Raw genomic sequence first — 13,411 nt, forward strand, 5'->3', positions numbered from 1 at the left:
GCTCTTTAAGCTGCCTTCTTGTTGTAGCTCAGTGAACAGATGTACACCATCCAAGATTTAAAACGTTCTGCCAGAAAAGGGAAACAGCCAGACTTCAATAATTAATTCAACAACAGCAGATGTCTCCAAAGTTTTGTCACCAACTTGGCTGTTCATCTAACATCCAGGGATTCCCTGTTTGCATGATTGTCCTCTTGTCATCAGGATAATTTTAATAGAAATTGTTAGACAGAGTTTACAGTGCAACTGAATAATCTCCCCAGCGGTGGGGATGCATATCTCCACCGGAGGGCTTCCTGCGATGTAGATTTTATCGCGGGGCCTTCTTCCAGCAGAAGTATTGTACGAGTGTTTTTACAACAAGCAGGTGTGTAGTCTCCTTTCCAGATGGCAGTCTAAAATAGAAACTTCATGCAGTCCCTTCTCAGTGAGGGGCAGGAATGATTACATTTTGCCATCTTTCATCATTGGCTTCATGATGCACAACAAATGTACAGCACTTGATTTCTCATAGGGCGTTATACTCCTGAGAAATAGGTTGCCAAATATACACTATTTATTAATCAAATGCTAATGTGGAATATTGTGATCACAAGATATCAATTTCTCTAAAATGTAATTTTCTTCTGCCATAAATACAGCAACATTACTTTTCTGCCTCCTTCTCCACCCACTCTAGATGTGCCAAGAGCACACACCCATACACACTTAAGACACTAAAGACACACAAACGAGTGGCTTTCCAGGTGTGTTATGCTAACCAAGTAGGCAGTGAGACGGATGCTGTTTTCTCCACTGCTCCCTGTTTCCTTCAGTCAGTGTTTGTTTGAGAGGGAACTCATAAATAACTGTCACTTTTCCTCGCCGCTCCACTTCAGTTGTTTCAAACTACTGTGTAAAAAGATAGGCAAGGGGGGGAGCCTTATCCACACTATGTTGTGTATATGTGCACATGGCTGTGTATGCATGTTTGAGCTTGATTCCTATACTTGCAGTTTGGTAAAAAAAAGTTAGTATTCCATCAGTCCTGTCAACGCAACATAGAGTGACAGTCAGATGCACGTCTCAGTGCTTTCCCTCATCCCGTCTACCTTTATCCTTCATTTCATTTCTCCTCCTTTTTTCTTTTTCTTACACCCCTCCTTCTCCTCTTTCTTCTCTCCCCTTCCTAACACTATCTGCATTATCCCGGGCTTCTCAATTATCTGGCCTAATGCATGCACCACTAAGATTAGTTTGCAAATTTAATTAATTCTTATCAAGGAGACTGCATAGCAGATGCTGGGGCAATTAGCACTTAATGGAAAACACGGGGGCAGCAATATTAACGTTTTAATTCCACAGGGATTTGGCAAGTCCCTGAGACGTGTTATTTCTGTCTGCTTTTTCACACTTCAGATCTTATTTTTCAAAAGCACCACAGTCTCTCAACCTGAACCAGACCAGAGAATACGTGTCTGGTTTTAATTAAAAGCAAGAGGTGCAGCAGCTACATCAGGCAGACTACCTGGCTGCTGAGATAGAGGTGACACATACACACACACACACACACACACACACACACACACAGTAAAGGTGAGATGCTGGGAGTGAGATATGTTACTCACCCTGCTTGTTTTGGAGATGCTTTAGTGCTGGGGAGAGCGGGATGCTTGTAGTACCTGTATGAAAAACAACTGCAATTAAAAGAGCTTTTTCTGCTGGTGAAAATGCAGCACAGTATTTTGCCGACAGCAGCAGCATCTTTCCTCCGCAGGGTATTGGAGTATGACTGCAACATAATAGTGCTGGGACTGGGCTGGAACAAGAGCTGAGCCAGGTGACTCCTGGGATGGGCTCTATCTAGCATGCAGTACACAAGAAGGAAGGCCCAGGAAATACAACACTCCCACCTGCTCCCCTTTGGCTACAAACCAAGCCAAAAATATTCAAAATGTATCTTTGCCTGGATATCTAAATGTCTTTATTTGATTCACTTCAGTGATAAGTTTGTGTACTGTGCATGAGGCTAGAAACCACAATGAAAAAAGAGGTTTTCCAACTTAAGAGTGTGTGTTTCTCAGGACCATGGAGACCAGTTAAGCTGCGACTCCAAACTGCGCTGCGCTGCTGCGGCCTGCCTTGGGCCAGGTGACTGCATTTTCACTGCAGCTTTAACTGCAGTGGCCTTTCATAGTGGTGACAGATGGGGGGCATTTAGCCCTAATGACACAGAGGGTCTCCAATCCTCTGGCCTTCTGGACCTAGAGCTGTAAGGCCTCTGTTCTGTCAGTGTCAGTAGCCAGGGTGAGGGTCGTGAAGACTGATGATGTGTGTGTGAGTGCGTGTGCAAACAAACTTGTTAGTCTTTGTGAGGTCAATCATGAGGACAATAGAGAGTAGGGGGTGTGGATGTTTGGCTCTTACCAGCTTTCCTCCAGATTTCTTCTGGCAGGTATCCTGAGGGAGGCCTGTGTAAGAAGTCTCGGTGGATTTCTGAAACACACATGTAAGCACACACTCAGTCTCAATAACACACACACACACACACAAACATACACACACATAGTGACAGACTCTTGATCTCCTAAAACACACATCCAAGTATCCATCCTTATAGTTTCCAATTCTATTTTGGGACGAATACAAATTATGTGTGTGACAACATCAGTAAATAAGCTGTCATCAACTTTTTCAATCCATTTCTGGGAAGGAATGTGAATACGGGTGTTAGAAGTGAATACCAATCTTGATTATGAATGAGCATGCTGGTAGCATAAGGGTGCAATCAGTCAGTTAAAGATCCAGAATGTTGCAAACAGATCTGTATTACCTCTCAGTATGAGCTAAAATTTGTAAATTTGCAGAGAAATTTATTTGTCTAACTGACTTTTTGTTTCTAAATTGATTTTTTTTTTCAGCACTTTCAAATGAGCCGTACCTTGCTGTGAGTGTTTTGCTTTGCCAAGCATACCCTGTGTGTGTTTGTCTACCTGTCTGTCTGCCTGTCTGCCTTTCAGCAGCCGAGGAAGTTCCTATGGGCAGTGCCTCGCTGCTGCTAGCTGTGTTGGAGGAGGAGTTGTGGTGAGGAGGAGGAGGAGGAAGGCAGTGCTGTCCGTTGCTCCCACCTTTTTTCATCTCCTCCACGTCGCTGTAGCGCCGAATCCAGTGATTCATCTCCTCTCGGTCGGCCTCCTGGCAGCGCCGCAACACTGTCAGAGAGCGGCGGGTCTTCTCCACCATGTCCATGATACAGTTCAGGAGCTGAGGATAAGTTAAAACCATCTGCTCAGTTCAATTCACTGTAACAGAATTTTGAACCAAAAAAGTTTATAAATCCATCCAAACTACCAAACCAAATAAATCCAAACTCCTAACAAGCACAGGCTTTGTGCTTTGTCACACAAAGCAAAAACATTTTTGGATAAGAAAATAGTTATTTTTGCTGTAAAAATACACACTACCTAGCAGATGTGTGTGTGTGTGTGTGTGAGTGTGTGTGCTTGCATGCTTCTGTCTGCCTATCGGTTCATGGATTGTGTGCTTGTCAGTGAATTTCAATGTCTAAGAGCATTACAACAACGATAATGTAACAGCTGGGCTGCTGATGAAAAAGTTGAGCCAATTCCTTCCACCCTTCTGCTCCGTTCCCTGCCAGCTCAACAGATTTCCTCTCTTTTCTCTATTTCCCCCGACGTTGTAAACAGTGTCACTTTTTTCCACAGTGCCCTGTGTTTCCATTGCTGCCCGGTCTGCTAAATGGGTTTAGCATGGTTGACGTTCAATCTATATCATTATTCCCATTCATCTTTCTTCTCCGTCTTTTCGTCTCTGCCTCCTTTTCTCTGTCTCTCCACCCCACTCCCTCCCCTCTGAGTTAGCTATATTTATTTCAGTGAAGTGTTTCTAATTTGGCAGGGGTCCAGGCCTGGCCGGTTCTCTCCATCACTGCAGCTCTTGTCTCAGCTGCTCTCCCCAGCTGGAGCTGCTCTCTGCTGGGTCCTGAGCTCCATCTGGGGCCCCGTTTCTGTGTGTGTGGGTGTGTGTGTGTGTGTGTGTGTGTGTGTGTGTGTGTGTGTGTGTGTGTGTGTGTGTGTGTGTGTGTGTGTGTGTGCGCGCACGTGTGTGTGTGTCTAGTGTATGTGATTTTGCCTTTATAGAGTTGGGTGCCAGGAAGCCAGATAGGTGTCTGTCGTTAATTCACCACACTGACACAGACCTCCTAAGGTCAGCTGTCCATCAACTGCTAATTCAGCTGGGACTGAGGCTCTTCTGTCTGTCAACAGTTTCTGTCGCTGTCATCTGCTTGCCATCTTTAGCATTAAAGCTAACTTTAGTCACCTACTGACCTATTAACTCTTTTTTTCCACTGTTGTATTCTGTTTATGAATGAAGCAAAGAGGTGGTTGACATTAAATATGGCTACCATGCTGATACGTACATTATCAAGGTGCTTCCATTCCTCTGCCCACTCTCGATCTGTTAGACGGTGGTCAATGACCTCCTCTTGGCGGGCTCCATGCACTGCTGCAACACAAAGACACAGAACAGGTCTCTGTCAGGTTCAGCACATATACAACACACTGTGTTACTGACAGCAAAGCACTATACTGGTCCAGGGCAGACACTAAACTATATTTTGAATAAAAACTGAAAACTTGATTAGTTACTGTGTGCGTGACTATGCACAGTATGTCTACTTACTTATAATGAAATGTTCAATATAAATAAAATTGCCTTCCTTTGCCTTGTAATAAGTTAATTATGAGCACTAAACTACCTGAACTTCATGCTATACGTAGAGACATTGCACTTTAAGTTTTATTTTTAAAAAAGTAACTGGTGGCAGGGGCTCATTTGCCCATACACTACAAAAGCCTCATGTCTAATCAGTGAGACAATTTGGCTAAGAATTCAGCTCTTTCCTTTTGGGAAAGCAGAAGGAAGGCATATATGGTTGCCACAGTTGTAGCACATGGGCATGTATGGCTGTGGGCTTTATATAGATGCACTGCCAAAAGGATTATCACACTGAACTGACAACTGGCCTTTGTTCTCTCTACACACCCCACTTACATATACACCAGTCCACTGAACATATAACTCTGGCCTGCAGCTCTATAGATTCATATGAATGCTGAGCAGCTGTTCTACCTGTCTGCCGGTGCCTGTCCCGAGCGTCACGATGTTCATTATGTCTGTAAGCGTCTCTGTATTGGTGTGCAAGGGCCATGTCCTCTAAGCGGTAGTGCTGGGGACCCATTTGGGGGTTGGGTGGGTGGGGCAGGCCATTGGGAGGGTGTGTGGGGAGGCCGTTGGGAGGCGGGTGAGCAGGAAGAACCGTGCTAGGGCTGAAGCGTTGGCTGGGGCTGATGGTACAGGGCCTTTTGGCCAGGTGCTCCGGATGCAAGCCATCTCTCTCTGAGCTGTCTTTGGTCCTGTAGAAGAGGACAGGGGAGTGGGTTAAAATATGAGTTCATGTTAACACTAAGCAGCTTATACGTCACATTGCATATAGACTAAGAAAGAAATGAATTGTGGTTGAACAAAAACAAGCCTTGAATGTTCTGAAAATCCTGACAATTTTTTATGAATCTTAGGCCACAATGACCCAAATCATTGGGAATTATTTCTCAGTGATTCATTCAAAAATGTTTTTTGATCAGAAAATATCCAAAAGAAGCCTGAGGCAGGTGATAATATGAACACCACCAAGTGAGCAGTACATAAAAACACTCCTGTGTTAGCAAAGAAATGAAACATCCAATCCTAGGAAGAAAACCAAATCATAGAAAGAAAGCTGAACTGGTGGAGGACAGATTAAGGCCTGTAGCGTTTTTCCAGCTGTGGGAACAAAGTGTGGGATGTGTGGTATATTATTATCTAAAACAAAACAGATCTTTGTTATACAATTCAATGTTTATTTGCCAATAATGCAATAGCCTTGCACAGCAAGACTACATCTCACAAGCTCTATTTTCCCTACAAAATCTAACATACTGCTCACTTCGAACCTAAAATTTACTCAGAAACCAATTTTTGACAACATGTAGATGTGCGAGGGAAGAGAATCATCTTTTGCACGGCCTGCTTCATCCTTCTCCAGCTAATTCATCCGTGGCCTTGGAAGACCTCAGTGAGTCATGTGAAAACTGTGGGATGCCTTTGCCAGGCTAAATATGTAATGTCCAATGTATTACTTCACAGTTCAAAGAAACATGTTCCAGCAAAGACCAGAATGTCTCAATCAGAGGGTAAAAAACAAGACTAATTTTGGATTTCCTATATTGCCAATGTACAATTTCTTTGTATTTGGCTTACTGTAAAACTATATAGAAGAGTAACAGTGTTGTCTGATATGTGAGTGGACAATGTGAACAACCAATGAGAACAACCTTAGCAACAACCTTAGCAACAAGATGCCATGGAAAGGATGTCTGTTTGTAGGCATGCATGAATGATCTGATGTCATCATGAGGAAGCAGAGGTAACTTTGCAAACGAAGTGTTCAGAGCAGGCTGAAGCCTGGGCGTTTGACTTGCAAAGAGCATTTTTACATAAGTTCACCTCAAGTTTTGGAACTTGTTTGGAACATGTTTAATATAGACATCCGACATCGTAACAGTATAAAAATAACAGAAAATCACAAAAAGCATGATATGTCCTTAAAAGAAAACTCAGAAGTCTGGACACTTAACTCCTCTGGTTTTAAACAAAATAAGACAAAATTCCAAATGTCAACACTAAATACAACAGGAGCTTTGTAACATTTCTACACACACACAAACACACACATGTGCATATGTATGTATCCCTGCTGAGAGCTGATTGTTGTTCAGTTACAGTAAGACAGTGCCCCTCCAAAGCTTTTGCACAGCTGTACGCCATATGTATCAAACAAAGCCAAGGCCAACTGTACACCCTGCATCTCAAGCTCTTAATCTGAATATCCCTCGGCCTACTCTTAGATTGCAAGTATTTCTCTCTCTCCCTCCCACCCTGCTCTCGGGCTTAAGGGGCAATATGGGCTGAACACTGTGTGTTTGGCAGATGTTTAGTGACACTCATTTGTGTCTGTGTACTTTTAGTGAGTGTGTGTGAGAGGCTGTGTTTTCGAGCCATCTGGACAGTTTAAATGGGAGTGTTGATATTAATCTGTTTAGCTGGATGGCAATAGCCAGGCATTCGGATGGAAATCACTCTTTATCGTCCCGGGGATCAAAGGCGAATAAATGCAGCGCTGCCACATGTAGAGGATGTGTGTTAATGTGTGTGTGTGCTCATACTCGATTATCCATGTGTATATTTTGTGCATACTCGTACAGATCCCTGGCTCTGGTATCTGACAAATCAGAGGAACAGCTGGCACAACGTAGGCCCTGCCCCAGCCTGAGCCCCCCCCCCCCCCCCTCCCGTATAAGCCAGAGGTCTATAGGCGGAGATGTGCGGATTACAGTGGAGTTGCACGTTCAGCTCCCACCCCAGTCCCATCCCATCCAAACCACCACCCACCTCCCCACACCCCGCTCAGGATGTGCTCAGTGTTACGGTCAGCACATCACCATCTGGACACATCCCTGACATATGGACGGCTGCTGGGAGCCCGCAGGCCAGGCAGTCAGAGAGAGCGAAAGCTCAAGTGAGAGAGGTGAAGAAGTGATCAGAAATGATGGCAGGTGCCAGGAACAGAAGAAGGGACAATATGAATTGAATAAAGAAAGGTAAATGCCAGTTAATTCCCTCTTGTGACACCTTCTGAGCTGGTTGAATAAAGCAGTGTCAGGGGAAAATGGGGACAGTAGTGAACCATAGCACACTGCTGGTCTTTCTGTCTGTCTTTGAATTGTGTTGAGGACATCTACTGGTCTTCATTCCCTCCTCTCTCCTCCAGCTCTCTGTCTATTGCTTCTCTTCCTCTCTCTTTCTTTTACTACTCTGCATTTATCTCATGCCTTCCTCCTAGACAGCTGGCAGAGCCAGCCTGGCATTGGGGCTGTCCAGACTTCCGCCTCCCGCACAGAGGATTTATAGCCTCCCCTTGTCACTTGGCATTCTGAAATACCCTGAAATAATTCATTTATAGCACTGTCTGTGTGAGAGTGTGCCAACGTATGTGTGCTTCTGAAGTGTGTGTGCTTTTGCCTGAATTTAATAGAGATGCTACCTGTCAGGGGTTCTTCTCTTGCCGTGCTCATTCATCTCCAGCATGATCTCGGAGGAATCGAGGGGCGAGTTGGCATTGGCGTCCAAGAGAAGCTGCTCGTGTTGGGCCAGATACTGAGCTGGAGTCTGCTTGGCCAACCTGGCACAGTGGAGCAATTCTCTCTGCAGCAGGGGCAGGTTTGCCTGTAGTGGTAAAAAGAGGGAAAACAGACATCTCAGGATTAGAAATGAAATAAGTTGTTGTAGAAAGGAAATAGATTTATCGATGTAGAAAGAAGTGTTAAGCGGACAAGAGGTGCGATAGAAACTCATGGTGGAACAGTAGATAGATGGGGTGAGAGTGAAATAATGCCAGATTAGGAGGAGGAGAAAAAAGAAAGCGATAGATGAAGAGACAGAATGAGATAAGACAGGTCCCTTGACACATTCCTCTGCCATGTGTCTCTCTCTCTCTCTCTCTCTCTCTCTCTCTTCAGGGCGTGCTGACGTGTATATTGTATGTGTGTGTGTGTGTGTGCATGTGTGTATGTGTGTGTGTGTGTATAACAGTGCTGTCAAATAGCTCTCTCAGACCTGTCTGCTTGATAAAACACAGCCACTGTTGCAATGTCCCAGATGTGGGGGATCACCACACGCCAGGAGGTCTGACACTCATTCACGCACGCACACACACATGCACACGCACACGCACACGCACACGCACACGCACACACGCACACACACACACACACACACACACACACACACCCACCACTTTTCCTGGACAACCACGAGCACATCCCACTACCCTGTCTACATTCAATGTGGCATGAGTACACATATAGGTTTCCACTTCAGACAAGGTTTCCCTCCCCACCTTTCTATGAACCCTTGAAACTAGGGCCAAGCTGTATGCATACACACACCTGTGGATAAAATCTGTACAAAGATATTTACCTTCAGGAAGGGAATGACGAAAGGCCTCAGAGGGAAGTTGGTGGCTTCATGAAGTTTGGAGTGAAACTCTTCAATGGTGAGAGTGGAGTTCTGCCCAAAACAAGACAACAAGGAAGAATAAGATGAAGAAAAAGAGTTGACGCAAGGGTTGCTAAGAAATTAACTTGTCTAACACTCTCTGATTCTTAAGTACAAGACAAATTTACAATATGTCAAATATTCTGCAGAAGAAATCTTAACTTACCACCAGCCCCAGCACAAGGCTACGCACTCTCTCTCCAATCTCAGGCGATATGTCGTTTCCAAACTGCTGCAGTGTGGTCAGGAAGCGCTTCAGCTTGCAGAGTTGCCGGGCACCACAGGCTGGCGGGAGCTGCTGGTTGGACAGCGAGGCCGTTGAGGACATGGCCGGCCCGTTACTGAAGCCGTTAGGAGTGGATGGAGCACCGTTCAGTGATGTAGGAGAGTGGCTGCTCCCATTCAGCACTGCAGATAAACAGACAGAAGGAAGAGACAACGTGAAATGGGTCAGTAGTTTCTGAGGGGCCTGGGGGGCATCTGACGAATCTGGGGGCACGATGAGGCCAGAAACACTTCTATCCTGCTCATAGAGGAGTGTTTGGTTAAGATTAAACACAAGTAAAACATACAATAGACTCAAATTTGACATTATACTCACAGTACACGCTGCACACAGTGACTTCATTGGTGCAATCTTATGCCAGTTTGACTGAAGGCTATGAGTGCGTGTTTGTGTGTGTGTGTTTGCAGTAACTTCAGCTGTCTCGCAAGTGTTACCATTTGACCCCCCCTCCCCCTCCATCTCCCCCATGTATCAGCCTATTCCACCCTTCTCCTCACCCTCTCCCCACTCACTCACTCACTAGGACACAACTATAAGAGGAACTTGTTAAAGAGGTGCCAAAAATAGTCCTGTGGCCTGTGTTACTTTTATTCCAATAGCAGGTGTGTTGCTAAATCTGGCCCTGCACATGTCCACCAGCTGAAAGTAGATTTGCAGCTTTAGGGTTCAGTATACTCGCAGCATTCATACACATATATAATCACTCACATATTCTTTCTTAATGCGGGTACAAACAAACTCACAAATACACGGGAGCTCACACACAGACACACAAATACACGTTTGACCTTTCCCCTGATTTTATATTTTATATCATAAAATGCATACACTATTAGTATAAGATATAATTTATGTGTCAAAAAAATGCTCAGCTCTTTTTCCATTTGTCCCATCTCCCCAGTTGTCTTTTAACTACGTTTAAATCCAATTTGTGTTTGAATAACTGATGATGACAACATTTAACTTGTTTTTTTCTCCAATTAAACATTGTTTTTTGTATAAAAGGTCTGTCCCTGTCTTTAAATGATTGTATTTCATTATGACAGCATATGCAAGCACTTACACTGACCAAGGCATCTGAAATGTAATTTTATTACCGCTGTAGCAACTTAATCTTTTCAAAATGTATTTCTACAATGAGCCATTGTGGACTGTAACAATATACCTCATTCTCATACTCAAAAACAATACTATATACAGTTAAGTTGTTCAAGAGTCTAGTTCCCGTGGTTCCTTTCAGGCATGCTTGTTGTTCTAATCTATGGGTTGAAGGCCTGCACACATATGGACTATCCCATGTGATCCCAACAGGCAGCACTTGTGTTCTGGTTTTAGAGAGGGAGAAGAGAGAGAGGTGCAAGGAGAGAGCTACACTGCTGACCACCCGCCACAACAGGTGAAACAACATGGCCTGTCATTGCTATATAGGGAAGAAAGTAGTCTACACACCGCAACGCCACCCTGGCTGATGCCCCCAACACCACCACCGCCACCCTACCAGCTGGTAAACAACACAGACACACATGCACGCACAATGCTACAGCCGCACTCGTCTTGTCCCACCAGCAAGGGCATTCGGCACACCAAAAGACACACACACACACACACACACACACATACACAAGGAGATGCCTGCAGAGACACACACCTGACACACAAGTGACTTCAACACTTGTTCACCAGAACAGGGAAGAGCCAAATATTTGGAATTTCTCTCCCTTCACTCAAGCATATAATGTGTTCATGACTGTTGACCTATGAGAGACAAATGACTGTGTAGTCCACTGTAGATGGCTTCTGAGGCATAGCAGGAGTGTATTCATTTGTGCAATTTATTACATATTAAAAGCTCAATTAAATTTTATTTAAACATATAGCACAACACTGAAACATAGACATTGATATACTGTTGTAATAAGAGTTATATGTAACGTAGACTTTCACTGTTTGAGGAGTGAGAGGAAACAGGGGGAGAAAGTGAAGGTCGATGCAACAAAAGTCCCAAGCCAGAATCAAACTGTGGACATTGTGATTGCAGTATATGATATGTATCTGAACCACAAGGCCACTGTTTTTTTTTTTTTTAACTTGTTTTAAATCTAAACAGCAAGATGGCATTTAACCTGCAAATTGCAAAAGCTATGCTTATCTTAACATGAAAGCATGTCAGCTCTGCACAGATGCATTGGTTGCAATGCTGTAGACAGATAACTGGTGTAATTGGGGGCTATCTTCTCTGATGCTTACTGCGAGCTGTTTCAGCAATGGGTTGCTGGTCAAGCATGCCTAGCAGCTCACTGTTTTTCTCATACCTGCCTGATTTATTGTCTGCTGACATGGCACTTCAGCACAGAAGGATCATCTTCAAGTCAAAGAAAACATATATCTCACAGCATTTGAGCTAAACAACTGTAGGTCATGTAAAGCTAAATAGTTTATGGTAAATATTTTACACGAATAGTAAATGCAAATGTGAATTTGTCTTCAAGTGTTATTAATCTTAGAAAATAGTCAAAAATAAATAAGGTCCTTACTTGATTTACTGGTGGTTGGGGTGAATGAAGCGTTGCGATTGGTTACTTGGCTGACAGCCGGGGGTGGAGGAGGCATGGTGGGTGGGGTGGACCTGGGCTGGGTTTTCACATCCGCAGGTGAATCTGGCATTGTTCCAACCTTCTGCACTCTGCTGCCTGGGATGGAGAAGAAGAGAGAGAAAACAGTTGTTATGATGGAGCACGAGCATTAAACAAAACAAAAAAGCTGGTTAAGGATGAGAGCACAGACATTTTCACCTGGGAAGCATCGATTCTTTCCTTAAACCAAAAGACCCGTAAAAAGAACGAAAACAAATCAATGAGGGGAGTGGAAATGGATCCAAACTTGTATTGTGTCTCTCTTGTTGGAGATTCATGGGCCTGGGAGACATACAGTAACACCTGCTCACTCGCTCAGCTGCTGCTGACTGAGAGCCCCCCACCCCAACACCCCCCCTTCTCTTCCCTCTCTCTCTCTCTCCTTCACACATACACACTCCATGTAGCTCTGACATCCCAATCAGTGCCCCTCCACTGTAACCTCCAACCCCCAGACACACACACACACACACACACATTCACATGCACACACTCCTCCCCGCCTGTCCCCTCTCGTCCCCTAGTTCAGACAGCCGGCTTGACAGCCAGTGACAAGTGCAGCTGGATCTGCTGCTGTCCATCACTCTAGACTGGCTTTCAGCAGAGCTCCATCCTGCTACCAGAGGCTCCACTGTCCTCTGCCAGACACCCTGCCAGGACCAAACAAGGCAAGACCAGGCTCTATAGCATGAAGGGAATGGATGGTACAGCAAGAGACATGAGAAGAAAACAGGCCACAAGCATGTGTGAGGACTGTTGGTTTCCATTCTGTATGTGTCTATACATACCATGAAAAACATTGTCATGCACAAAACCACATACATACATACACAAGGCAGGCTATATATACAATGTATACATAAGCAGCAGATCTATTATTTAGTGATATATCTGTGGAGTGTTGACTGCCTTTCTGCCTTTCTATGTGTTCACCTGTCTTTCATTGCAGCTGCTGGAACCAGATCTCTTTGCAATGCAAACCTGAGCTGAGAGGTGTGATGACTTTTGCAGCTTATGAGAGGACAGCTTTAAAGTATATATGCATGTGTCCAACTGAGTCCAATAAATGTGCACTATGCAATGAAAAACAATCAAATCACTACTGTGTGACAGAAAGGTATATGTTTCTTGTGCTATAGAAGCACTACACACCTCTATATGTGTAGTAAACATGTGCATTCATAATAAAAGTGTAAGGAGAAATGGTCCTCTTCTAGCAGCAGATGTGAACCATGTTGTAGACTTTATGTACCATTCATTGATTCTTAATAAATCTCAATGCATTCTCTCACTCCTCTCTATGTTTTTTTTACTCACTATAAGCTTTCTCTTAATG

General features: G+C 44.2%; 1 protein-coding gene across 8 annotated transcripts in view; it reads right to left on the reverse strand.

Moving 5' to 3' along the window:
* Nucleotides 1-13,411, reverse strand: part of cbfa2t3 (CBFA2/RUNX1 partner transcriptional co-repressor 3) — a 43,878-nt gene that overhangs the window by 7,108 nt on the left and 23,359 nt on the right. For 2 of the 8 annotated variants that reach the window (XM_067586948.1, XM_067586993.1), the window contains exons 2-10: nt 11,977-12,132; nt 9,323-9,564; nt 9,079-9,168; nt 8,144-8,325; nt 5,134-5,417; nt 4,421-4,506; nt 2,973-3,243; nt 2,407-2,475; nt 1,608-1,661 (exon numbers count right to left, since the gene is read on the reverse strand). In XM_067586948.1, the coding sequence (XP_067443049.1) occupies nt 1,608-1,661; nt 2,407-2,475; nt 2,973-3,243; nt 4,421-4,506; nt 5,134-5,417; nt 8,144-8,325; nt 9,079-9,168; nt 9,323-9,564; nt 11,977-12,132 (1,434 nt within the window). Of the gene's footprint in view, nt 1-1,607; nt 1,662-2,406; nt 2,476-2,972; nt 3,244-4,420; nt 4,507-5,133; nt 5,418-8,143; nt 8,326-9,078; nt 9,169-9,322; nt 9,565-9,757; nt 9,878-11,976; nt 12,133-13,411 lie in introns of those variants that run through there. The other 6 variants (XM_067586956.1, XM_067586974.1, XM_067587002.1 and 3 more) reach the window with 6 other exon arrangements.

This window comes from Thunnus thynnus, chromosome 1, assembly GCF_963924715.1.
Source record: "Thunnus thynnus chromosome 1, fThuThy2.1, whole genome shotgun sequence".
NCBI classification, from domain to species: Eukaryota; Metazoa; Chordata; class Actinopteri; order Scombriformes; family Scombridae; genus Thunnus; species Thunnus thynnus.